At 45.5% G+C, this 27,789-nt stretch overlaps 1 protein-coding gene across 1 annotated transcript in view; it reads right to left on the minus strand.

The window, feature by feature from the left end:
- The window catches only part of COL27A1 (collagen, type XXVII, alpha 1), a 165,584-nt gene that overhangs the window by 54,297 nt on the left and 83,498 nt on the right, over window positions 1–27,789 (minus strand). Inside the window, exons 17-28 of the mRNA XM_010571135.1 lie at window positions 23,944–23,997; window positions 23,173–23,226; window positions 22,963–23,016; window positions 20,842–20,895; window positions 20,483–20,536; window positions 18,485–18,529; window positions 17,072–17,125; window positions 15,597–15,641; window positions 8,165–8,218; window positions 5,203–5,256; window positions 4,320–4,373; window positions 1,027–1,080 (exon numbers count right to left, since the gene is read on the minus strand). Coding sequence (XP_010569437.1) covers window positions 1,027–1,080; window positions 4,320–4,373; window positions 5,203–5,256; window positions 8,165–8,218; window positions 15,597–15,641; window positions 17,072–17,125; window positions 18,485–18,529; window positions 20,483–20,536; window positions 20,842–20,895; window positions 22,963–23,016; window positions 23,173–23,226; window positions 23,944–23,997 — 630 coding nt within the window. The remainder of the gene's footprint in view (window positions 1–1,026; window positions 1,081–4,319; window positions 4,374–5,202; window positions 5,257–8,164; window positions 8,219–15,596; window positions 15,642–17,071; window positions 17,126–18,484; window positions 18,530–20,482; window positions 20,537–20,841; window positions 20,896–22,962; window positions 23,017–23,172; window positions 23,227–23,943; window positions 23,998–27,789) is intronic.

Raw genomic sequence — 27,789 nt, forward strand, 5'->3', positions numbered from 1 at the left:
ACAACCCAAAGCAGGGATGCTCCTGCAATAAATGTCCCGTTGAAGAAGAAAGATTGAAGAGCTCAGTGGGACATGGGTTGGATGTCACAGGCAGGAAAAGAAGCAGCTTTGGCAGGTCTAGAGATCATTCTGCTGTTGGCTGTCACCCAAACAGAGCAGGAAGAACCATACCTGATCTGACACAGAGTGCTTGTGAAATATTTATCCAGTGTAACGTGTACTTGTAGCACTATCAGTGATGCTAGTTAGTACCGTTACACAGCCTTAGGCTGGGGGTCTGCTCTTTCCAGGCAGAGTGAGGATCACATATGCTTTACAGTGTGGTATTGTTTAGATATGTAGAGATAAAATCAAGGCCTTGCATTGTGGGCTGGAAAAACCCATAGAAAAACACAGGACATGCTTATAATTTGATCTACTGACAATGCAAAACACACCTTTCTCACAACCCTGCAGAATGCTGCCAGAAGATATTAAACCTGCGAGACTGAAAGGGAAGACACGGGAGGAGTAGGCTTTTCGGCTCCTTGTCAGCTCTCTTTCTGCCTGCCTTGTCTCTTAATTCTATTTCACGGCATAGTATTTCCTGCTTTATCTCTGGTTAAATCACAATGCTTCACATCTCAGCTGTTCTCTGTCCTTTGGCAGCAAAGGCACCTTTTCTGGCCTTCCACCTCCACCCTTTTCCCCAGCTCAGATACATCCTCAGATGACTAAATCTTCACCATCCTCATCAGAACTGTCCGTAAACCCTGTTTTGACACTGCAGGTAGTTGGAAAAGACAAGCTGGACCACTTCCACGACAAACTCTACACTGGGACACCCCTCTACCCATACGTGTCACTTGCATTCGCAGCCCTGGTAAGACTTGCTTCAATGACCGCAGTCTTTATACACAGCAGAAACATGGCTGTGGAGGTGCTGCCCCAACTGCTGCTCATCTTCACACCCCCAGGCTAATCTACTGGATTACTATTCCAACGGCTGAAAGAGGAGAGGGATAAAAGCTCATGGAAATTGCTTACCCTGAGGCCTTTCATCCCTCTTATCCCTGGTGCACCACGGACTCCTGCTGGACCCTGGAAGGGGAAAAGGGAAACAAAATGAAGATGGAAGAGGAGGAAGGCAGCAGCTGTTGGTAAGATCCCACATCCCTACGTGATCTGCAGGGGTCTCAGACACAGACCATTGACCAGTAGGTTGGTTCATTAAACTCTTGCCAAAGACATTACCATTTTTACTTGTCTATAAATGGTCTTTTTTTTTTAACTCACTGATTGTCTTTGGATTATGAACATTTAGGCCAAGGACCCTGGCTGAGTATGCTTAAGTATCTGCAGCTTGTTGTCTAAGTGGTGCGATTTGAAGAGAAGTCGAACATCCAGAATTCCCTCCGAAGCTATTAAAAGCAGCTGTTGCTCAGTATCTGTATAAAAATAATAATAACCAGGATCTGTTTTTCAGTTGTCCAAATACAAAATCAGACACCTCATCTTAGGTATCCAAGTCTGACCTTTTCAGACAAATACTGATTTTATCTTCAAGTAATTGTTGCCCTGTTAGTGCTGCATAAATATTCATACTGGCAGATAGATGCTAATTTCATTTGGACTGTTGGTGTTGCGGGTGATCCTGTTCTTCTTACACTTACAGAAAGGTTTCAGGTTTTCTTTTAACTTGTATTTGTATGCACTTGATTCATTAATGTGCATACAGAAAATGCAGAAGAAAAATAAACAGCTTTTTTTTTCTGTTAGAATATTTATCAGTTTCAAAAATTAAAGGATATGTTCAATTAACAGGACTTATTTCTGTATTATAACTTTAAAAACCCATATGTAAAGTTAGTGCCTTCTGCTGTCAGAAAAGAAAACCTCAGAATGACACATTCCATTCTTACTCTCTCAAACATTCCACATCAAGTTTTGCTATTTATATATTAATAGCTTTTACCAACTGTCAACCCTCCAAACTCCACCAAGGATCAGAACAAAATTGGACTGTGATCTTCCTACTGCTTGTACCACTGCCACTAATAAAGATTTTACTTTTGGAATGGAGGTATCTTTCTGCATGGCATGTAAGTTCAGAATACAAGTGAATACAAGTGCTTAGCTGTTCTCACTCAAGATGGAAAAATCAGTGGACTGTAACTATATTTGTAATCACAGTAAATCTCAGTTTTGCTAGTGAGGTCAGTAGCGACTGGCACAGACAAGTAATAGATGTGTCAGATGCCTGTTTTATAGAGATTTTTATGATAAACACATACTGAAATGAAATTCTTTGTTGGTATTTGGAATATCCTCCTGGAAGTCTCAGCCTACCCCAAATAGCTTATGAAAATACAAGTACAGAAACATTCGTTGTGATGGCAAAATGTTGAGGGAACAACTAGATACCATGCTGCGAATTTCAAGGAACTGCTTAGGAGAAGACGAGTGACCTTTAGTATACCTATGTGTACACATTGTTTTCAAAACTGTGTATTAACACAAAAGATGTACCATGAGGCTGAGCAAGAAGAGGGAAAAGGAGTTCACAAGCTTCAGTGAGCGGAAATTAAGGGCAGAGTTTCCTACCATTGACTATACCTTTGCTTCCCATTCCCAGTCACCCTCTATTGAATTAATCAGCCATCAGAGCTGCTAAGGCTCACTGGATAGCTGGATAAGGCTCACTGGATAGCTTAATCTCAAAGATTTTAACGGTTTAGGACAAACAACAACAGCATGCCTCAGGTCTGGCTTAAAAAGCAAATAATGAATATTTGGTGGAGAAACAGGCAGAAACAGCTGGAGTTAATGAGTGGGGATTTGATATTAGGGGATTATTTGATTTACTGGCTTTGTGGGAAGTTTGACTTATTGAATTATGACTTTTTAAAATGCAGTCTTGGAGGAAACGTTTTGCTTGGATGAACTTCTATTTGCCTGCAAGAGAACAGGGAACTAAAGGAAGCGGAAGGACCTGAGGACAGTCTCAGCTCCCAGAGCTCTGCAGAGAGGTTTCAGCATCTCCAGTCAGACCTGCTGCTTCAAATCATACTGTTGTTGTCACGCCTCAGTGAAGTAAGACAAAACTCAGCCTCAACTAGAGGTACTAGTTAGTGCTGCACTAGACAGTGCTTCAGGACTGGGAGCTCTTTACCACAGGGCTGGTGCAGAACCTGCCTCTGCCGAGGACGCACTCCTGTCCTCTCCTGTGCTCGCAAGTCATGCAGCAGCTAACGTGCTGGGAAAGTTGCTGAAAAAGGGACATCTAGAGATATCCAGCTGCCTCCTAGACTTCTGGCAACAGAAAGTGCTGCCGTGAGGGGCCACAGAGCAACTCGCTGCTGGGGGCTACAGGCAGCATTATGCTCCTTTTATTGTAAGGGCCTGGCTAGTGCCATGTTGCTGCTCTTCAGCTAGGGACGGGTCACCCCAAGGTGCCGCTTGACCTCAGACCTTTTCTTTCCCTCACATCCATTGACTTGCAAGTGTGAAATCTCTCTCCAGGCAGCAGCTGGCTGCAGCCAGTGGGCCCAGAGCATCCCCGAGCTCCCCACAGTGGGTAGAGCTGCTGCTGATCTGGAGGCCAAACCTTTGGCACTGCGCGGGCATTTCACTACTGTGATCTTCCTCCCAATTAACACCACTGTGGGAATTCACACACTGAGCAAAATCCATTCCCTGTACTTGCCCAGAGCTGCCTTTCTTTTGGTTCCAGCAAACAACATGGAACGGCATTTGTGCTACTGGGAGAGCCGGAGCTCTGTCTAAACAATGGCTGTGGGAAACTGGAGCCACACTAAAATGTACCTCCACATCAATTGCACGCTCCAGACACAGCTGCCCATGTACCAGATGAGCCCATCCAGATGGAGGGTACATCTGGGGGCAGCTGTTCTGCTGCTCCTCTCACTCCAGCAAGGGTCTCTGAAAATCCATGGTGCAGTCACTGCATGATGTAGTCACCACATGACACAGTTGCTTTATCGCCATACTGCCAACAATTCCCAGCAGAAATAGAGGGCCTTGCAATAACACCTTGAGCTAGTAGCTTGTGTCCTGCTAAAAGATTGAGGCCGGATTGTGAGTTTTGGATCGCCCATTAGGTAAATGGGCTACAAAAGTTTGAATTAAGCACCACTTTTTTTTAGCATCTCTTTCCAAGTTGCTCCCTCCCATGCCCCATCCCTTTCCCCATATCTCTTGTTCATATCACACTCAAGTCAACTAGGACACAGTTGCTTGACTCAGCCCATGAATGCCCAGGATATGGGATGCTGATTTTTGCTGTGTGGTATTACAAGGTGATGATAGCCTTTACTTACTGTTGGTCCAGGAATTCCAGGAAAACCCACTCCTCCTGGTGTCCCAGGGTGCCCCTAAAAGGGAAGGAAGAAGAATACACCTGGTGTGAAATCCCAGGATCTGCTCAGCCCTTCTTCCACCAAGTAGGAAGACAGGAAAAAAGGCATTGCTGGTTGCTTGCAAGGTCAGGCAGGTCTGTTATTTGTCAGGGTAAAATTGCTCAGGGGCAGATGTGGAAGGCCAGACCGTCAAAAGCTCAACTCCAACTTTGCTGGCAATATAAGCAGCTGGATTCCCTGAACAGCCCAGGAGAGAATGGGCTGAATTAATGTGAAAATCTGTCTTTGGGTCTTGCACTATGATAGACAGGAGGTAAGTGTCAGAGCAAGACAAGATTTTGCTGAGGTCCCCTCTGCTAAACTCCTAAACAAGGATCCCCAAATGGCAGTGCAGGTAGCACAGCAAAACACCATGAGTGTGCTGCCCAAGCAGCCCTGCACGTCCAGCTGCATTGGCAGTTTGGTGGGATGTGAACAACAGATCCCTGTTCCCGGACCCCGACTGTTCAGTAGCCAGGATGCTTGGAAACAGGCAATCCTTCAGGTGCTGTAGCTTGCAGTTCCTGGCTACCTCTACTTGACACAACAGGTCCTCAGCTGATGGAGCTGCAGAACACGTGTCAAAACCCAATGTTTCTCTGAGGGGGAGATTGCTGAACACAACTGCTGGGGAGAGGTTATACCTCAATATCCAGTCAGTCAAATGGCCGTTCCCATCCCTGCAGAGACAGGAAGAATTTGCAGCTGTTGGCATGTAACTAAAAGACCACGAAAAGCTGCACCCTTCACTAGGACAGAGAGAGAGGCAGCAGCAAGAGCGAGAGAATGCAGACTTACTCCTTACCATCGACCCCTTGACTCCTGGAGGGCCTGGGGGTCCCACTGAGCCACGGTCGCCCTAGGAGAGACACAGGTGCATGGGGAAGAGTGAGGACTTTTGCTAACAAGCACTCTGCGCTGGCAGCAACGGGGATCTAGAGCAATGAAACAACTAAGACATCCACAAATTGCAGTCTATGCCATCAGATTTCTACCCGAAAGGCTTCCAGTACAGAATAATCATCACCCTCTTTCAAGTATCCATCTCATCAGAGTAGTTAAAGGATTACAGCAAGAATTGGCTAATCCTCTGTATCCCAAGAGAGGGGACTTTACTATTGCCATCAAACCACCAAGGAACAAGAAACAAGCATTGCACTCAGGACCACCTTCAACTCTGGACAGTGCTAGGACTAGATCCCAGGAGATCTCCAGCCCCTCCTACCCAAGGCATGACATCCCTCTCTGTTCTGCAGTATCATAATCCCTACAAGTTCTGGTGTTTTTAGAGGCACGGATTTGAAAGCTGTGGTCATGAGGCCTTGCTGAGAGCAGGGAATCAAGTTGGAAGAAAAACAGAGATGCTGCCTGGAATAGAAGGCTGGTGCTTTCAGAAGGAGACCGAAGGCATTTTGGGGGAATCCCTATCCTGTGGCTCATACTGAGACCACAGTGTAAACAACAATAATCTGGAGGCCTGCATTTATGAGGGGTTCGGTGCTGGATGCCTCCACGGCCCTCCCTTAAAGATATTATCCCTTCTAAAACAAGCCACCGTTTGGCATTAAAAACTTAACGTACCAAAACCCACACTTATTAATTCCAAAAGTCTTACTTATCCCCACATACAGAACATCTCACTTCCCCTGAGTACGTACTTGGCCCTACAGCTCAGCCAAGAACAGGGGACAAGGTGTAAGCCTCCGTGAGCTGACGCAAGGGCGAGTTGAAGGCATGGCTCTACTGACGAGATGTCGACTGCTCCTTTTTGGAGACTGTGGCAATTCCCACCATGACTGCCTGTACTCGCCCTCGCAGCCCTGGTAAAGCACCGGGAATTAGGTGTGTTATGTTTGTGTGCTTGGGGGGATGAGGAAGGAGGAGTTAGCAGATGCTGCCAAGTAGTTTACGCCCAAAATCTGACCTACCTTCCAACAGCTAAAGTGTAAGGGGAAATATTTTCTAGGCTCTAAGCAGCTTATTAAAAACAAACCCCAGAGTTTGTGTTGTCACCAGTTGGCCCTTGTAAACCAATGTAAGGATATTTTTCCCTCTGAATGCATGGATTTTATTAAGTATGTATTAACTGTATTGTTCTCTTTGATAATCTTTGGATTCCACTGGCTTCAGTCTTAAGTTTTGCAGCTCTCAGGATGGAGATTGCTGACTCAGCTGTGTCTAATGAAAGCATATTTCCCACTTCATTTAGCTCACAACAGCATAGTAAGCTGTAGGATGCTATGCCAACTGGAGGCCTGATTGAGGTTTTGATTTGATGATAGTTATTTCTGTCATCTGCAAGTTTGCCCTGGTAGAGAAGAAGTCTGATGGAAATCACAGCTGTGCTGAGGATCTCTTAGGGCAGATTTTCAAAGAACAGCCCGGGTTTGCCTTGACACCAACATTAACATCATCATGTTATGGAGTCAATCTGCAAGATGAGGATAGCTCATGTGGTCAAGGCACTGGCATGGAAGTCAGAGGGCCAGATGTGAATTTACTAGAGTGGCAATAAAGATCTTCGCATGTCTCCTGCATGGCAAACCCTTTATTCCTTATTCAATTCAGGGCTGCAGCTGCCATTGAGACAGCTCACTCAGGCACCAATTTTCTGTGTAACCACCTTGGACACATCACAGACTCTTCATTCCTCTGTCTTCCTTCTGTAAAATGCAGCCCACATCATGTCATTCCTTTTAGTTCTTGTGTGCCTTGACAGTTTGGACTGAGCCTGCTTCTGCTACTGCCCTACCAGAGACCATCTAGTGTAACGGGCTTTCCAAAGGCTGCTGCAGACAGGCAATAAAATGCATTTGCAACGAACACAGTATAACTGTCACAGAGTCTTGACATCATTACCCAGAGGACAGGGCTTGAAGTAATAAAAGTGAGAGAGAGAACTGATGTGTGGAATGCATCATTTTATGCTCTTTACTATCTTTACGGCTGGACTGTGAATAATTAAACCACCAATGAAAACCAGCAGTCTGCAACTGAGATACAATGAATGACACAGATGATTTGTCTTTGGAAGCCACCCCCGAATAAAATTTTACACTCTAATAGAAAACAAATTAATGTCCATTTACATTTTTTATGGAAAATAAAGCCAGTTTTCTTCCTGAAGGAAGCATGTATCTGTACTGTACACAAGAGGGCACCAGCCCTTAGTAGCGTGCCCAATGCAACCACAGGGGCAGCCAGACTGCATGGTCCTCATCAAATAAAACAGGAAATATTTGGACTAGACTTTGCTTAGATAGGTGGCTGCACTCTTGTACCTTCTCTGCACCTGAGAAATTGCTGAGACCTCCTCTTCAATGCAGGCTCAGCCCTGGTCCTGTGCGACCCCATTGGCAACTCAGCATGGGCTTGTGAGCACATCTCTGCACAAATCTGTCTGTAACCTAAACTCCTTGGACTCCTCCCTTGACCGGGAACACAGGGCTGATGGGCCCCTCATTCCCAGAAAGAAATAGAACTGTCTGTCAAATACAAGTTTTCCAGCAGATTATGAATGAATAAAGCTTAAATTTTCAGAGAATATTTGACAGCATGTCCTTGGAGGGCAAGCGCATGTTAATTCCTAAATGTGAAGTGGATGATTTTTGCCTGGCCCAAGACTAGCTCAGACACCCTGGATGTGCTACATTCCCAGCTGGGTGTTGCACTGACGTGACAACTTAAACCTCCACAATATTCCTCCCGCCCCACTTTCCCTCATCCTGCAAAAGTTCTCACAACCAATTTGTTGCAAGCAATCTTACCTTTTCTCCCATTATTCCAGGCTCCCCTACGGGACCAATGAAACCCATTAGACCCTGAGTAAAGAGAAAAGCACAATTAATTTTCACTTTTATTTGCTGAGAAAATAAACGGTTTCTTTGGTCCACCTTGCTGGTTGAAATAGCACAGCATCCCTTGTATACTGCTCAGTAATTCCTACTGGCTACCAGAGCGGACAGAGTTGCTCCCGGCCATGGGAATGTCTAACTCCACAGCTGGTTCTGCTTTAGGCGCCAGCTGGAACGGCAGCACTAGGATCTGCAAGAGCCACAACACACAGTATAGGGGATGAGTTAAGCACGTTTCGTAGAAAGGCTGAGTCCATAGCATGGCTTTGTTTTGCAACCATTTCCCAAAACGTCAGCGCAGCTTCCCCAAGAGCATCGATAGCGGGAGCTCCTGGGTTGCACAGAGTCTGAGAGTTGCCATCATTTTAAATGCTGTACAGGGTAGACTTCCTCTGGGTTAATCTGAGCTGCCTCAAACCCCTGTGCAAATTAATTTTGCCCTGGAGAGTGTCATGCTGTTGGGATGTCAGTAGGAAATAAAGGTCTGAGGACACAGCCAGAGGGGCCAGCAAGGCACGAGATCTATCATGCTACTCAGAAACTATCTTGGGGAAAAAAAAAAACCCAGTCTAAGCTCAGGATTTGACAACATTTGGGATAAAAAAGAAACAAACAGAACTGCTTTTAATTAGAAAGATGGAAACAGATGCAATCTCAAGCTAAGATTCCTGAGGATTAAAATACAGCAGCCTCCCTACCAACTTCAGCGGGTTTCTGCCTCTAGAGATGCAAAGGACCGTCCTCTCTGCCATGGTAGGCACTCTCTCTCTCACTGCATGATTCTCCTGGCCTCATCCCTAGTCCCAGCAAGGGTCATTGGGAGATATCTATATTTAGTTCTTCCAATGACTCTGTAACTAAAGAGATTCATCTCCTGTTGAAACACTTCATAATCTGCCCACAGTTGGCATGGGTGGTGTCAAAGGAAGCCATGCCTCAGCTTGTTTGATTTTAAGCAACAGTCTGGTGGGTCCTGGGAGGTGGCTGCTGAGCAAGTCAGAGGCAGGAGATGGACTCTCCAGTGGTATCACCCTACTCTTCCTCTTTTTTAGAATAATTTGGAATCTTCAGAATAAATTGGAAAGTTCCTCTATGCAAATGCATCTTACCTTTTTACTTCAACATCAAGGAGGTTTTCAAATGACACACTCAAGAAAACATTCAGCATGAACAAACACAATGGGGAAAAAAGCTACACTAGCAAGGCAACTTCTGGAGTGTGGTCTCAGAAAAGGGAGAGCTTTTCACCCTGCTATCTCCTTTCTGGGGGAACAGCAAGAAAAGCAGCAAAACTTTCCTCTCTGTACTCCTGCTTCATTGCTTTTTCCGTTCCCAGCTCGCCTGACGTGTGCAGTTCGTAGAGGAGCTCTCTGCAGTCTGCGCATCGCTGTGGTTCTGTTTACATCTGTGCACTGGCAGTGTACAGTGATACCACTCAGCTACAGAGGAGCGTCCAGCACTGACAGAGCAGCCTACTCAGAGGTTGTGCAAGTCCTCCTGCCACCAACCCCCTCCCCCCCCCCGAAGTTATGCTCCCAACAAAGCTGTAGCACAAAATAACCAGCCTCATTGCTATTCCCATATGTGTGAGGCTCAGCAGACCCATTCAGAGGCAGAAAACACAATGCGGGTCACTGTCCAATGACTTTTAGAGGGAACAGCTTCTGACCATGACTCCAAACACCGAGAGACTTCATGCATTAACATTCCTCGCATGGTGCAATTAAATGCCATCCTTTGAACATCACTGGAGACAGGAGCTCCTCAATGAGGCATGCTGATGGGGTCAACAAAAGCATCTCTCACTCGGATGCCCAGCTGGCTTCGCCTCTTGCAGGGAGCAGCCACACACTCTCTGCTCCAAGCAGCCCCTGTCATACTCTGGCATGGGAGCAACATCCAGGTAAAAAATGTTTGGAAAAAACTCATGAGAGAAAGCAAAGAGCTTAGCAGGTATGTCGGAGCCTAGAGTTAGACACTTGTGTTAGAAATTCATCCAGAGACCATGTCCCAGGAAACTGGCATGCCACTGAGCTGTGATGGAAATATCAATTAACCATGGGAAGACAGCTACTACCAGGAAAGCTCTACTATCCCATCAGGGGCTTGATGTCACCAACCCTTCTGACATCAGCACTGAAATGGTCTTTGCTGTGCCTGAAGCTGAAGCAGGTCCTGTGCACAAGTGTGCCATTGCGGCCAGGCTGCACGGACAAGACACACGTGGGAGCAAAGCAGTGCTGGACTCGGCAGCAGATTGCCCAATGCAGGAACAAAAGGGAGAGCAGGCAAATTTGCAATATCTGCATATGCAAGGTTGCCACTGGGTGGCATTGCTGAAGGCTGCTAATCAACTATCCTTTCAATTAGACACAAGTGCAGATACACAGCTGATAACTATATCCAGTTACTGAAGTTTTCCAGTAGCTCAAGGCCACAAAGGCAGCAAATGTTAAGGCAGAGGAGAATGGCAAAACAAAAAGATGAAACAAGGAAATGCATTGCTAGGCAAAAATACAATAATAATAAAGCAAGAAAGAATAAATCTGTTCCTTAATTTCCAATTTATCAGAAAAACTGCAGAACAAACTCTTTCCCTGGGAAGATGCTCTCTTTAAGATATTTCTGGGTTACTTAGGTCAGTCCCTGCAGAAGAAGAGAGATCCCTGCTCTTGCAGCAAATAGTGTTACCATTCAGAACAAGACTGTTTCAAAAACACTTCTGAGGGGCATTGCATATTCAAACTCAGGCTTGAAGGCTAATTTTCTGATACGCTGTCCAAGCAGCATCAGCTCCCATCCTAAAAAGTCTCTAAGGAATCTGGGTCATGAAGCAAGATATACCAGTTGTGCTTCCCAGTCAACTTGGTGGTGCTCTACAGATGGTTTGCAGAGCACTGATTGCAGCATGCCAAGCAGCCCACAAACCCAACACCTCCTGAGATCCCTCTTGCTGTCAAAGACGTGCCATTTGTTATTGCAGCTTGTATAGAAACCAGCCGGAGCTGCCAACGCAAGCAGGGTAGAGGCAAACGCCGTACCTGCTGCGCGAGTAAACGTCACAATGGAAAGGGAGCGCAGCCAAAATTTCTGGCCTGGTTTTCACTCCAAAACTGGGGAAAATTCTGTCTGTGCTGGTACATGGTGTTTCTGCTCAAGGGAAGATGTCACTGCTCCCTGTGTACCCAGCAAGAGGAGCATCCCACGGCATGATCGTCATAGAGTAGGGACTGAAGTGAGATGGCAGAGCAGGGACCCTGTGACGTGGCCAGGCTTCCAGCACAGTAGCTCTGCAGTGTTTGCAGCCAATACCGTCTGCTCTGGGCTAAATTAGCTAACATTGCTGCGTCTGCAAGCAGACACAAATCGAGATACATATGTCTAGGCAAAATAAATCTTGGTAAATTATTAAGAGTATATGAAATAACTGGGGGAGATTAGGTAACGATATTCTTCCCTGGCCAAAATGGAATAGACACTAAAGGGAACACAAGCAGCACAAGATTTAGGTTTTAAGAACCAGAAAAGCCACCGGTGGCAAATATTAAATCAAAGCAGATGCGAATTGTGGCCATTACACTAAAATGGCTGCAGCATAACATATTTTTCCCAGGTTCCCAGGGTTGAAAAGAAGCCCTGCATCAAACACGACTCCAGGCAGTGTGTGTAATGATGCACGTGAAGTCCCAGCAGCGGTGGCTGCCCAGATAAAGGCCCACAGTATACAGGAAAGAATGTAAAACATTTATATTAGACAGGGAGTTCAGCATGTCGCTCATGATTCAGTCTGCTGTATTCCCCAGCCAAGGGCATGGCGGAAAAGGGATGGAGATTGTTAAAAAGTTGCTGGGGGCTTGGGGGGGAAGGAAAGGGGGAGGACTGGCGGGTTGTAATTCCTAACTCCTGTCTGGCTTTCCCCATTTATTGTCCAGCCCTGTCATAATTAAGCCCCCCCTCTTGGCTGCATCAACAGAGAGCAAGTCAGCAATGAAGCCTTGCATAAATCATAGCCCATTTGAGAGAAACAACCGAAAGGCGAGCCCAGCGTGAGCAGGGTCTCCCAGGGACGGGACCGCCAGTCGCTCCCAGCAGGAACCGATCATGGCCTTTCTGTTTTACTGGTTCGCTAGAACTCAAAACAAAACAAACCAAGGACAAAGGACGGGAGGGAGTAAATGTACAATCCTCCCATTCAGATGAAAGAAAGGGAAAGTAAAACAGTAAATATCACAGTTTAAGGGAGGACGCTCTGACCCGCAAAGAAAAGCCATGCGGTTTAACCCTCTGTGCACCGGGCTCAGCTGTACCCTGGGGCCACGTTGGGTTCCCACTGCCCTCTGGGGAGCGAGGGAAGGAAAGGTGGAGACACGCTGACAAAACACCTTGTCAGATCAAAGAGGCTGCATACACTACAGTGCCTGTAAATCCCCGAATGAGAGGTCCGCAGCTCAGAAAGGCGCTCTGGAGGGGAAGGTAAATGCATTGGGAAAGGTGCTGCTCTAAGACGTGGGAAACGCTGGTCCAATTCCCTGATTGGTTCTCGGCGACCCATTTGACCTTGGTCAAGTCAATCCATATCTCTGCATGTCAGACCCCACCTGCAAAACTGACATTACAGCACATCCCTCCTTTGTAAGAGCACCACAAGGAAAATACATTAAGGAGATAACCGATGGCACTGGTTTCCTTTGACAAATTATTTTAGAATATCATCTGATATTAGGACAACATGGTTCTCCCTTGAAGGAAGAGATACACGCAAGGGGCAGTGGAGTGACTGCCCTTCCCAGCATGGTGCAATGGGTACATGGCTGATCCTAACATTGCCATGCGAGTGAGCAGGGCTGTCACTTCTTGTACAGGAGGAGGGATTCAAAAAGCTGCTCCTACTATGACAGGACCTCCTCATTCCCATTAAGGATGGAGGTCAACCGTAGCCTCTTTCAGCTGGCACTTCATTGATATTTTCAGTCTCTACTGCAGAGCAGGGGGAGGTCCGTGGGCTTGCGGCACCCTTCCCCAGTTTGCTATCCTGTCTGCTGCAGGGTGTTGCTTCTCCCACTTCTGACCTTCAACATAGACATTTCGGTGACATCCTCCTGCCCTGTATTCCCAGCTCTGGAACAGGAAAGCTGGTGGCCTGGGCCAGAGGCCCCGTATTCTTCTTTATATTCTTCTGCCTCCATCTACTGGCAAGGAAGGGTTAAATCACACGTTTCCAGGGTACAGGGGAGACCAGTAGCTGGAGTCCTTCCAGCACATGAAGACAACAAGCATCTTATGAATGAACTTCCCAAGTCAGTGTCCTTGCAATGGAAAAACAACACATCGGGGACTGCCCTGTGGCTTAAAACCTCATGTTTCCAATGAGAGCTCAAGTGTCACTGGAAACCTTACAGAAACTCCCATGTTTGTCTAAACAGATGTCCCTAGGAAAGGCAAGAGAGCTCCAATGAGATGGATGGCTGATCTTTTCTCATGCTGTTATGCTGAGGGTTTCCACTCAGAGGGAACCCATATGGAAGGCAGAGCAGCAAGTTTGAAAAGTTTGACCACTCCTATTGTGCCCATGGAATAGAAAACATCAAGACCTCCACCAGAGAAAACAGGAGTGAGGTGAAGGTATCTTTTAGTGCCAAGTGACCTGGGTAGCCCAGTATCTCAGAGCTCTGCAAAAAACCAACCTAGCCCCAACACCAAATGCTGAAGCTTAGGTGGAGGGAGGAATGAAACCCCAACACTCCAGCATCGCTCAGCAAAGGTGTGATGGGAAAGGAGGTTATTCTCACTAATCTGGTGCGACATTTTTGTTCTAATGACTTGACTGGTGCGGAAATAGAAATTCTTTCTGGGTGATATTTCTAGACAAAGACTAATTGACTAAGAATAATACAGGCAGCTTTCATACCACTGTGCTGGTTTCAGTGTCAGCGGAGGCCAGCTGTGTTTTCTTTTTGGTGAACAGTGCCTACAGTTTTCATCCAAGGTCAGTCCTGAGGGACGTTAAAGAATAATAATCCTAATGATGCTTTGTCATTCAAGGACAACATCTTGTTAAGGATCTCAAAGCAATTCTAAATATTCATTTTTAACTGTAATACAACAGCATCCACAGGTGCCACCTAAGAACAGGAAGCATTGTGCTAAGCATTGTTCAGAGCTGTCTCACACCTTCCACAGAAGGAAAAATTGAGGCACAGGGCACTGGAAAGTGTTGCCTGAGATCATGCAGAATCTGATAAAGTGCAACTAGAACTCAGATGTGTGGAACAACTTTGCTGCTTCAGTTGTTGCTCTTCATGGAATAAAGTATTAACCATAATATAGAAACGGCTCTAATTTCCAAATAGAAATAACTATCCTTGATAGATACTGAGACTCATCAGATTGCTGGTACTGAAGAGGATCCGTCTTGGTTTTTGTACTGTCTTGGTTAGAAACCCATGGAAGAAGCGACCCCCAGCTGTTGCATACAGGGGAACAAAGAGCCAGAGAGGCTGACAAGCTAAACTGAACCAAACTTGTTGACCATCCGGCAGGGAAAGTGCTGTGAAGGACAACTGTACTGAGAAGCAACACGCTCCTTGCCAGGGCCAGCTGCTGCAGCCAGCTTGGTGTGGTCATGTAGGAAGGCGCAGAACATGTTGGAGGCTCTGTGGCTGCAATTTCAGGGTTGGTGGTGGACAAGTTGGTTCGTTTCAATCACAGAGACATGGGAACAATTGTTTCTTTTTCCTTGATGCCTGTGGTTCCCCTGAAGCCTACAGAGATGATGCATGTCCCCTGCTACCCCAGCAGAATGTTCTCTCTTGTGGTACAATGAAATGCAGCTCAGTGCCTCTCTTCCCCAGGGTCTGGTTTCTTCAGCTGCTATCTCCTCCGCTCCCCCAAAAAATCCAGTGGGAGTCAAAGCAGCACAGCACCCAAAGCCAAGGATCCTACCCTTAAAACCTACATAGGCAAAGCCTGGAAATTGCCCCTTTAGGGATAAGAGGAATACACAAACTTTTTCCTGACCATGGCTTTGCCTCTTTGAGAAGCACAGTCGGCCGTATGTGCTGTACTGCTGCCAGTACTGACAGCATAGCCACCTGAACTGTGACTTTATCAGAGCACTCTGCCTGTAGAAAAACCTCCAGTTTAAAATAGACACCATGGTCACTGTCAGTGCTGTTCACCAAGAGCTTCAGTCAAACTAAGAGCACCCCAGCTGGAGCACCAGGACTAGTGAGAGGTTTGAGGTGGCCAGAAGCCTCTGGCCACTGTCCTCTGCCTGTGCTCTGGTCATCTAGGAGACATTGTACATAGGAGATCGTCAAACAGACAAGGAAAATAAAGAGCTTACCTGCTCACCAACTTTCCCTGGTCGGCCACGGTTTCCTGGCTCACCCTGCAGGACAAGGACAGACAAGGCACACAGGTTACTTGGTGTTCCCACTCAGAACCTCAGTACAATATGGTTCTTTGTACACCCATGATTTGGGCTGCTGTGTGTGAATCGTGGAAAATCTGCAAGAAACAAAGTCTCGCAAAAACAACTATGACTTGAAAGGTAATCCAATGCAAGAAACACAGCTGACGCAAACATGGAGCAAACACTTGCTGTTCTGGAGTGAAATGTCCCCAAAGCAGCTGGTCCTGCTGTCATAAAATAACCTTCACAAAACCAAACTCAAGCATTGAAACATAAGCTGTCTACTTTCCTGTGGCATAGCCTAGTCCTGGTTGCTCTATCCCCATGTTTAATAAGGCATGAGTTCTTATCAGGGATGTTCTTGAAGTGGGGGTGTTTCTGACCCATAACATTTCAATCTGAAAGACTAAGTAAAACACAGATGAAGGCAGAAACACGTCATCAGCAGGAAGAGAATAGGAAATGACCCTGATTAACCAAAGGATTTGAGGAGCATCTAGGAAAAGCAAGAGTGCAGACACCATGGGGAGGTGTAGTTCCTGAATGACAAAGGAGAAGGGATCCAAGAAAATTCACCTGCTAGTGGAAGTGTCACAAGAATAAAAGACAACCCAAATATTCCCAGGCATAGGCACATTACTGTCACATGAAGCATCCACATGAATACCACAGAAAGAACCTACATGAGATAAATCACAGTGCAGGATGAGAGAAATTCAGAGAATGAGAAAAATGAGGGGCAAAAAGAAAAGCAGGAGGAGGAGGAGGAGGAGAATTTCAAATCCACCAGGGATAAGGGCAGCTGTGGCAGAACCCGAAGGCCGGCGGAGTGTCCCTGGACAGGCCATCCAGAGGCCAGACTCACCGCTAACCAGTACTGTCTCCGGGTGATGGCAGCTGTATTTTCTCAGTAGGCAGATACTCCGGATGTGCTGCCAGACCACATTTTTGCTATTTACTGTTTGAAGAGGTTGTTTTTATTGGGTTTTCTCTTTCCTTTTGAGTGTGGGTTTGTGAAGCAGACTGCCCTGGGATGGCTCCTGCTGCCAATTAGGCAGCAAAGATAGGAATGATGTGCATTGTTTTAGAACAAAAACATGGAGAAGCAATGGAAAATAAGATGAGATGATGGAGGGGGGAGTTGGTTTATATCAAAGGAGGCACACACTTGTTTATAATAAAGCACATGGCTTAAAAAATGCACCATCATTCCTTTTGCTGAAGAAACCAAGCAGAAGCAGAGACCCCAAAATTCAGAGAAAAAGAGAAATCCTCAGCTCTCCTTGTTCTCTCTGGAATGAATACCCTAGGTTTGGAGCATGGTAAAGGTGAGAAAAGATATTTCCCTCTTCCTTTCCTCCCTTCCATCCACTGCTTTCCTGATCACAAACAAATTCTTTCCTCACCTTTAGACCATCAGGACCAGGTCTTCCTGGAAAACCCTTCCGACCAGATCGACCCTGAAATAGATGGAAAAAACAATAAAGATAAAAAGCTTGCAGCTGCCCTTAGTCACAGCAGTGTATCTATGAATCTATATGGTGCAGCTTACAAGCAATGCTCCCTGTCAATTCAGGGTGCTAGAGTTGTAGCAGCCCTTACTGAGGCGAAGGCAACACAAGAGGAAAGCACTGTGTCTTGAGTGACACCAGGTTTGATCCATGGGGAACATGCCTAGACACCTACTCCAAGGTTCAGCCAATTTCTGATTCTCCAGCTTGATTCTGTTACTTAAACATCACATCAGAAACGTAATGCATGGACTATAATTAACCAAGCCAAGGGCTTTGTTGCTGCCCTTTAGTTTATTATGTGCCACGTTCAGCTGGATTTATTCTACTTCCAGCAGTTTTCTTGTAGTAATGCCAGCTCGGACACCAGCAATCTGAGCATTCAAAGGTGGTACTTCACAAGATGGTACTTTCCTAGTGTTGGCAGGGACTTGGCCATGTAAGCATCTTAGGGGCTCCTTCCCTGGCATCCAGAGAGGATTTGGGAGTAGGACTGTCCCTACAGTGGGGGAAGCCAGGCTGACATTCACAGCTACAGCTCAGAAAAGCAGAAATAAGCCTGCAGAGCAAAAGGTTCATGTTGAGCCTTCCCTTTGGCTAGAAGAACACTTATGGTGCTGTCCCAGGCACTGGAGAAACTGGATTTAGTATGTTGCTCCAGAAAGGACTAAAAGTGTCTGCCAGAACAGTGGAGGAAATGCAAAATAAAACATCTATTTTCTGATCCACCTTGAAGCTCCAGCACAGTTACCAATTTTCAAGATATTTTACTATCCTGTGATGACAATTATGTACATAACCATTACAAAATCCTGAGCTGGAAAGCTCACAGATATGATAATATTCTTTTTGTTTCTTCTAACTATGTTTCTGTGATACATCACTGTGTTCAGAGCAGTGTAGAGGTCAAAAAGGACTCTCTCTCACTGTCAGGTCTTTTTTCTTGCTTTTCACTCTACTCATTGAAAAATACTATAAATCAAGGAAGAAACATCAGGACTGGTTACAGAGATGGTTTCCAGTCAACATGGTTTATCTTGAGGATGAACTATTCAAACATTAGAGGGTTTTTCAAGGTCTGAGACTTTAAGCAAGTTATAAAATTAGAGTCCCACTCAACACCCTGTACAAGACACTTCCTTGACTTTCAGCCATCCTGGATCAAGCAGTTTGACCAAGCCCTGGACAAGACAATATTTCTTAGAAGAGCAGATCTTTCCCCAAACCAGGAGTTTTGAAGCCTTATGTTGACTATAATCCCATTGCAAAGTCAACAGAGCTGGTACTGAGTAAACTACTGAAACCTACCTCTGGACCAGGGACTCCTGGTGGTCCTAAGGGTCCTTCATCTCCCTGAGGTGAAAAGAAATGAAAATAAAAGGCAAAGTAGTGACAAAATCTGGACTCACCATGCAGCAAGAATGAAAGGCCTGCAGTATGAGCAGCAGTTAAACACAGGCTGTGTGCTCAGCCGTCACATTTTAACAACCAAGTCCTTCTGAATCCTAGAGCAGGCAGCTCAGGATCTCTGAGGTTTCTCATCTCCCTTCCCCATCTCAGAAAAAAAATCTAAAGTCAAGTCCTGACAGCAAAGGCCTTCCAAAATTTGACCAAAGTCAACACCAGTTGATTGGGCCTATCATGGGCTGGACTTAGCCCATAGGGTACCCTGGACATGCTCACATGACTCTGCTTCATTTGATTTCGCAGGGATACGAATGCTGTAGAGCTCTCTACTCTTTTTCTTTCTTTCCTGCTTCTTTTTTTGCCCCACAAAAAGGGTGTTGCAAAATTTCCCACAGAACCATTTGGCAACGTATGAAGGTTTCCCTTTTGCTTTCAGATGGGACTACACATGCTGCAGGATGGAGCTATCTCAAAATCTCACACAGCAATTGGACTCGGTCCTCTCCCTTGGCTCTACACCAATTTCTAATGTGATAGGATCAGATCTACAGTTTCTAAGAGACCTTCAATTAAGCTCCACAAAAATTATCTCAAGTGTCTAAAACCAACTGCCAAGAGAGAAATTAAAAGTGCCCTTGGCAGCCACAGTTCTGGCTGTTCTCATTTAGGTGGTCATCCGTGGTAATGAAGTGGCACGAGCTGGCAGGCTGAAGATGGGGGACTGGAAGTCAGGAACCCCACTCAGTGGGCTCAGATGAACCACCCACAATATGCCACATTTCTAAACAAGATGTAATCCACAGCCTTGACCTACCACATTGGGTAACAGCAGCGGTAAAGGCACAGCGGTGTGGTCTGGTGCACATTCAAAGTCCTTTAGCACAGCTTATGTCAAACTCCATGTCCATGTCTTCAGTCTTACTTTTACACTCACTAACTAGAGTAAATTGAAGGCAGCTTGGTCATGCCTGCCTGAACCTGGAATGCAGGGCTTCGATTCCCTTTGTAAATTGCCTAGAATTTTTTTTTTTCCCTATTTCAGTGCAAATAAATGAGCTAATTTGCATTAATCCCATTGAGAGAGCAAGCAGAAGACTTCCCAGAAAAAGTTAAGAATTATTAGTGCTATTAGAACGAGCTCCTGCCCATGCGTGCACTAAGTATTATTTGCACAACGTTTCATGACTCTGGACAAACAGCTTACACTGGCCTAAACAAGAAGAAACTACACTGAAGCAACTGGAGTTACAACAGGATAAAGAGAGGGCACTCAGGCCTTCTCTGCTGCTGCTATAAAGTATTTGCAGCTCCAGGACAATTAAATCAATGACAATTGTCCCTTCTTAGTGACTGTGAGTGGAATGAAGCTTCAAGTTTTCACATGAAGCAATAAGTGAAAGCTGCAAGCTATGAGATGCTGGGGCAAATGAATCTTTGCAGAAGAGCAATTTCAATTTAGGTACTCTTTGTACAAAAGGATATTGCTCTGTGTGAGAGCGTGAAGTCTGTAGGTCTCACAGTTGAAAGAAAACACACTTAAAAGGAGCAGAAAGCAAAAGCCAGGTCAGGGCATGCCTGTGCAACGGGATGTGCAGGGAAAAGGGTATTAATACCCGTTCTGGGTGTGTGTGGGTGTGGGGGAACAGATTTTAAAAGAAAAGCCAATGTAGAGTTTAGGGTCAGTGGATGCCAGCAGTGACTGCAAGCAAAGATCACAGGACTGCAGCTTCGGGGAAGCTCCTCTTTTGCGCGTCTCTTATCACTGAATATAAGCATCTGCTTCCAGATTCAGAGGGACTGGATGATTTCAAGTCACAGGCACCATTTCAGCATGCCTTCATTTTCAAAATTCAACATTATTCTTTAAATCCAATCTGCTTTTGGTCTGAGGACACTCACCTCTTGTCCAGGCAGCCCTCTCGGCCCAGGTAAACCTCGTGCTCCTGGCTTTCCCTGAGAAAGAGCCAAAGGAAAAGATACTCAGAAAATAGAAACATAAGCTCAGAAGGGCAATTAAAATGAGAAAGTCTCTTTCACAGCCATGGGACATCATCCAATGTCAATTTTGTTACAGAAAAAAAATTGAAAAAAGAAAACCCTGCACTTGGAGGGACCTCAAGCCAAACAGACCAAGCTGAAACGCTGGCCAGGACAATCTTCAGGAATCTCCAGGGCTTTCTCTCTCCCCCTTTCCCACTACTTTGTTTTCCCTGGCTGCTTCCCACCCCACACAGAGATTCAATTTCTGCTCCACTCACCTTCAGGCCTTCAGGACCATTTTCTCCGGGTGGGCCAATGTCACCTGGAAAGCCCTGAAGAAAATGAGAAATAGTCAGGGTGCATAGGTGGAGATGGACTTTTACAACCGGCTTCAGAGGACAGTCTCTGTGAGAGTTTTAATTAAACGCTAAGGGCTGAGACATTTGTTACGTGCTGGCAGCGTCCGTGTGTGGGCCACCGCGCGGCTTCTAGAGGGAATGAACCAAGATAATGGGAGCAGCCCTATCGGTTTGATTCAAGAGCAGCCTTTCCCAGCAGTTCCCTTTAGGTCCATCTTCTTAGAAGATTTATTGCTGTGAGGGCGTCCCTGTCATCACACAGCTAAAACCAGCAATTTGGGTTTTAATTAATCTTTGTGAGTCAGCACATAATCTCACGGCTCTGAGAAACGAACTACACGCCTCAGTGACAAAGGGAAGCAGGCGAGGAATTAGGAAAGGTGCTGACATGCTCATTAGCTGCTGCCTTCAGCCAGGCAGCGACTCCTTTCCACCCACCAGCCCTTTGCTGAGGAAACAAAGGAATATGTGGTTATTTCCAATAGCAACAAAGAGGAACGATTGCTAAGTGGCAGCATTCAACTGAGAGCCCTTCCAGACCCAGCAGAATACCATAACACTGATGAAGGGAAAAGAGATCATCAGTTGCACTGGAAGTGGCTCTCTAGCATCTTACAGACATTGTCTGGTTGCTTATGAAGGAGAAAAATGACAATGTGCTGGGGGAAGCTGATCCTGCATTTAAGGTATCACTGTGACAATATTTTTGGTAAGGGCAGCAAGAGTCTTTTTCTACTTGAAATGGTATTTTGTGGGGGAAAAAATGAAAAAACCCTCCACAATATCTATGAAAAAAAGTGGAAGGAAACCCCAGGAAACCATGAGATGCAGAATGGGTCATGAACGCATCTTGATCCTCCCTATCTCATCACCACTCATGTACCATCATACCCTGGCAGAGAAGCGAAGCCCTAAGCTGAAAAGAGGAGGTTAGGTGGAAAGTGAGATGCAAGATTCAAGAAATGAGTGTTCTGCCCTGAAAAGCAGTTGAAGAACAAGAAGGGCCAGAGAACAACATGGTCAATAGAAAGACCAGTGTCCACAGAGACTGGCCAGTGGCTGGGAGACAGCCTGGGGCTCTATTCCAGTGCACCACTGGCTTTTCTCACACCTTTTGGAAGCTCCCTTTACCTTTCTAGGCTTGAGATCTTCCCTCTGCAAAACGATAGGATGTTCTGCTTTGCAGTGAGTGTCTGCCAAGGTGTTTAAAAAAAAAAAAAAGGAAGGATAGGGAGAGATGAGAGATTGTGACATGCTGTTTGCCAGGTTAGAGACAACCTTTGGGGACTGACCTTTCTGAACAAGAGTGGAACAAGCTGATACATATAGGACTTGCACGGGAAGATTGGGAAGAAAAAGGCTTGGAATGGTAGCTGGAGATCAGGAAATCTGAGTGCAGGGTGGTCAGAGGGTACAATATGGACAGTCTGCCCCATTTCCCAGTTTGAACAAAAGTGGACCTCAATTCAGTAAATAACAGTAAATCCTACAGCACAGCAAAGTTCTTTCTGCCTCGGCATTTCTGGAGCCCCGGTGTGCCATTGTCCTAAAGCAACCCATCTGCCTGTTGTTAGCAAAGGCTCTGACCCCAGAACACACCAGTTTTGGGTTGGTAAATGTATCAGAGCTCAGGTGTCATGGTGAGCAGTAGCAGTGGCAGCTGTCCCCTCCCTCCGTCGGGCTGGATGCCCACATGGGAGGCAGCGTTTGGCTCTTGCTTTCCGTATGAACTAGCAACAGCTATATGCCTATGCCTCCTAATCAAAACCCTATGTAGACCTGCCTGTACACAGCTCTAGAGCTAAAAACCTCCAGTGGGGAAAGGAGATAGGCATCTCTAACAGTCTCTCAAATGCCACATGGGTGTTTATCAGAGAGTTGATTCTCAGTGGGGTGGCAAGCTGCAGACATGGAATAACTACTGCTGCAGAGGCAAAACAAGATGGGAGAGAGGTGTTACCGTGTGGGTTTCCTGAAGAAAGTATGCTGCAGAAGTTACCAAAGAAAAGACAGGCATGAGAAGGAGCTGGTGGGACGTACCTCAGGGCCAGGTGGTCCTGGAAACCCGACTGGACCTTTGTCACCGACTTTTCCCTGCAGAAATCAGAAAAACATGGACAAAATGAGCTGGCTCCTGGCTATTGGCTTTCCTGTTTAGAGTAGCACACCCCTGCCAAGCTGTCTTTCCAGCTAGGCACTGAACCTTTAGAGAAAGGGAGATTAGGAATCAGAGGATGCTTGGTTACTTACCAGGGGGCCTGCTTTCCCTCGTGCCCCAGGGACCCCAGGCAAACCCTGGCTGCCCTGAGAGAGACACACACACATTTTTTCAGAAAACACAATGAAGCATCAAAAAAATACCAACTCCCCAGGCTCCAGCTCCTCTGCAGCAGAGAGAGGAGCACTTTCTAAGGGCTGAACTCAGCCCTGCAAGGAGCTGGCACAGTTGCACTAATGTCAGTGAGATGTTTCTGCTAAAGCCAGGGCTGAATTTAGCCCCAAAGAACACATGAGCTGTTGCAGCTAGTTGTGGCTCAGAGCCATGTAGGCCCCAGTGCAGTGCTAAGTACAGCTGAAGTCAGTATCGTGTTGTACTCACAGGGGAAAAGTCACTTGCTTAGAAGTTATGCACGGCGTTAAGTGCTTCACTGGGTCAGGGTTTAAGTTGCTGCACTGAGCAGACAAAACCTCCAAGTCTGCAGCCGCTGGACCACACACATTCACACCCATCCCCATCAATCCCATCCCATCACTTCCAATTTCTGCATGAAGATATGGCCCCTTTTATAGAAAGCCCCCAGTAGAACTGCTTTTATTATGAGTAACAACAAAATTCATGTATTGACATGAATTTTAGAAAGGTGCAGCATACCCCAAATGAGAACTATCCAAGCAGGGGAACCTGACAGCAGGATGCAGTTAGTTCCAGCTCCTCGTGTCTTAAGATGAGTGGAGAAAGCTGGTGGCCACACATACTACTATGTAAGCAAAAAAAATGATGGAGAAAAGAAAAACAATTACCTTGTCTCCTTGGAAGCCGATATCTCCTGGAACACCTGCTCCTCCCTGATCACCCTGGATACACATCACCAGAGGGTTAAAATAGGCAACAGCAATGGCCAAAGTGCCCAGGTAGATGCTAGATGGTGCATTGTACAGCAAAAGTCTTATCACTAGCTCTATTCAAAACTGAACTGCTGGCAAACTGTAGATCATATCAACTGCAACAACAATCCTGAATGAAGTATGTATTTCCCAACATTGATTCTAAAGTGAGAAGTGAAACTGCAGGAGAGGGGAAAACATGAATTCCCAAGCATTGTGTTTCTATAGAAGCTGCAAGAAGAGAGACTGTGTTCCTCTGGCTAGCAGCAACCGTGAAGGTGCTGAACAGAAGAACTAGTTTAGTTTTCAATGAATCGACCTTTTCTCTCATAAGGGTCTATAGAAAAAAAAACAATACTCAGGGTTTCTGTGAGCGTATCCTAGTGCTGGTATCAAAGATCACTCCTCTTCCATAAGAAAACATGAGTAACTTCTAGTAATGGTACCATTGCACTGCCAATATCTAGGCTGAGATTCCCCGGGAGGGGTAGGCTGGTATTCATTGGGATGGGGATCCCATCTTTGAGCCCACCGTCATTGACAGTATTTCCTAACCAAGCTATCTTTCTTTCCCCTCTTTGGACCATCGTAACAGATTCTGACTCCCTGGGTAGAAAATAAGTGTCCCTGAAGGTTTTCTTGGGGGCAGTGGGCTATCTTGCATTGCCTCTTAGCCCTGCTGTGAGCAGGCTGTTGGACCAGATGACCTCCTGATGTCCCCTCCAACCTCATTTATTTAGTGATTTACTTAAACAAAAAATGAGTCAATGATGGGGCAGAGAAAGGAAAATTCTACTTGGAAAGTCAAAGGAGGAATGACTATAAAAACTTGGTACAATGACAAGACCCAACAGAAATAACTGTTAGAGGAACTCTGTCCCATGCACAGCACATGCCTCTAAACTTGGCTTCCTAGTAAGGGAACAAGCCATACAAGAGCAGAGAGCTATATGTTTAAACATAGTCCACATGGAAGACATATGGACTCCTGCAACAGAGCCAAAGTCTACAAAGAGATGACAGAAGAAGCCTACTTCTACTCAAGCACAAACCACCCACTTGTTATCAGAGAGTTGAAATAGTTCTAATTACTTCAGTAACATGCAGGGGATAATGAAATTGTGGACCGTTAAGGCCTGAGTAGGGAAAGACTTTTTGGAGACAGCTTTTTCAGAAGAAAAATAATCAAGAACTATGCAGATTCAATGATGGAAACATTTCATGGATTCATGCTAAATTTGCTTAAATGTTTTGGTAAATGTTCCCAGAACATTTCACTGAACCATCTTCAAAACATATCTTTTATATAGCAAAATTGAAATGTTGCTCTTAAAAAAGGTTAAATTAATTTTCCTCATTTGGTTTTTAACCTAAAATATTTTAATTTGAGTCAAATAACCAACATTTTGCTTCATCTAAACTATTTTCCATCTATCCTTTTTTTTTTTTTGGCAATGCAAGCAAATGAAAACAATCAGCTATTTACACAGCTTCAGTTCGGATGAACCCCAAGTATTAGATACAATAGAGATGGCAAAAAAAAATACTGTATGACCCAGCTCTTTTCCAGCCATTGCCAGATTTCTCTCATCTTCTCTGAATTTTCGACTTATTTTATCTAGTCCAAGGCTTAAACCACTGAAATCTGCTCTAATTCTGGCTCCTGCTAGAAGACAGCAGGACAATAGTTTTTCTTGAAAGTGAGAGGTTTGCTCTGAAAACTCCTTGTCTTTATCACCTATGCTAAGAGTCAAAAAAAAAAAAAAAAAGGGGTTTTTTTTTTCTTTAAGCAGTTTTCTACCCAGACAGTATAATTGGCTATGGAAATATTGTTTTGGAATAAATACTTGGACATTAAGAAATGACTACTATAAGAAAAGAGTTTCCTGAGCATAGCAAAAGACAGGAACAAACCTTTATCACTGACCTTTAAGCAAAGTGGGATAGCGACTGCATGACAGAGAAAACAGTTTTCAAACAACTCTTGAGAAATGGGCATTAGAGAGGGTAAGAAGGAAGCAGGAAAGACAAAACACATCTTTTATCTTTAGCTTGGCTCCACGCAAGATATTCACATGCTATTGCAATAGCACAGCAAAATGTCATGGCATGAATGATCCATCTGCAGTGGCCATTAATATCTTACACCAAAACTGATGACTAGGGCATCTTCCTTCACCTGCCTTGAGCACAGTAAATCTGAAATTGTGACTGAGGGTGTGTGTCCTTAACGTGAGGGAAACAATAAGGAAGAAAGAAGTCAGGCATGTTTATTATTAAAAAAAGCTATGCCGAGATGACAAAAAGGGGCTGCAAGTACTTTGCTCATAGGGAGGAGGAGGAATGTGCAATCTGAAATTATAAACAGGCTCTGTCCATGGGATATTGCCTATGTTTCATGTTTCACCCATAAAAAGAAATGCAGCTTCAGAGACCCTGAGGTCCTCCTTAGCACCACACTACACAGAAAGGGGGCTACGAGGGAAGCAACAGATTTGCAAGTGCGAGGCGTGTTTGCTGTCTGTAGGACACAGAGGAGATTGCCGTGCAAAAATCTCATTTTGCTGTCGATTGGACATCTCTTTTTCCCAAGAATTTCTGCTTAGAAATACAAGTGGAGCTAACACTGCAAAACTACTAGAGGTATTTTACTGAGCTGTCTGCTCCACAAGTTACAGATGTCCTGATTCATAAAACTCCTTTATGTGAACAAGTAGCTAGGATTTCCTCCACTTCCTCCACCTTTCCTCTGCACTCATCACATCACGTGGTCTTCTCAAGACCACTCTCTATTTCAGGTTTATACAGTAATTCCACTTCTCCCTGTAAGAGCAGATGCAACCCTCTTTGTCCCCTCTCCTTGCCTCCATGAAAACATATAAATGGAAGCAGAAAGATGACCCATTTGGGGGTAAACTGAAGCTGTAAAAAACATAATTAAATTCCACGGTACCGAGCTTTTATGGGGGATGCAGAAGGGGTTGGCTAGCATTGGTGTGCTCTGTACTTGCCTGTCTAGCTGCTAGATACAAAGATGTGATTTCTGCAGGAGGAGTGGGATGTTACCCCTTGTTCAAGTTCATGCCTGGCCTCTGCTGTGTGATGTGCACATTTGGGATTAATAAACTGCACCTTATAGAATATTGAACAAGGCAACATAGGAAACAAAGTCCAAAAAACCAGTGAAAAATGTTCCCCTCATGGAAGGGGAAAGCCCTTTCAGTGTTGAGGCAGGTTCCTCCTCATGTCATGGCAAAGGGGAATGGCAACAGTGTTTCTGAAGGATGCAGCATTAAGCTGAGGACCTTCTCCCAGGTGGATCGAGGTGGCAGCCTCAGTTACATGCCTGCTGCCCACACACACACCATCCAGCCACCCTGTCATCATGCTTAGGTTTTACCGGCATCTGATCTGACTGCTGTTGAGCGAAGGGAGTATTCCTCAGCTACAAAAAGACAAACCTGTACGAGGCCGCATACTTGGATGTGACCAAGATGGATGGGTTTAACAGGATCTGGCAGACATCTAATTAAATCTTCATCAACACATCCTCAGAAAGGCACTATGAACTGCAGCCTGGAGCTGACGGGGCAGGCCAGGCGTGAGCGCTATGGGTTGTGCTCCAGGCACCCTTTGACACCGGCACCTCTGGCTGCTCCTGCAGCCCTGCGGGGTGCCAGGGGGGTAACGCAGGGCACAGCATAGGCAGCTCCACGTGGATGTGCAGAAAAGGCCAAGTTCTGTAGAACTGCAACAGGAGAA

The sequence above is a fragment of the Haliaeetus leucocephalus genome, unplaced genomic scaffold (assembly GCF_000737465.1).
Source record: "Haliaeetus leucocephalus isolate CR32 unplaced genomic scaffold, Haliaeetus_leucocephalus-4.0 Scaffold306, whole genome shotgun sequence".
Classification (NCBI taxonomy): domain Eukaryota; kingdom Metazoa; phylum Chordata; class Aves; order Accipitriformes; family Accipitridae; genus Haliaeetus; species Haliaeetus leucocephalus.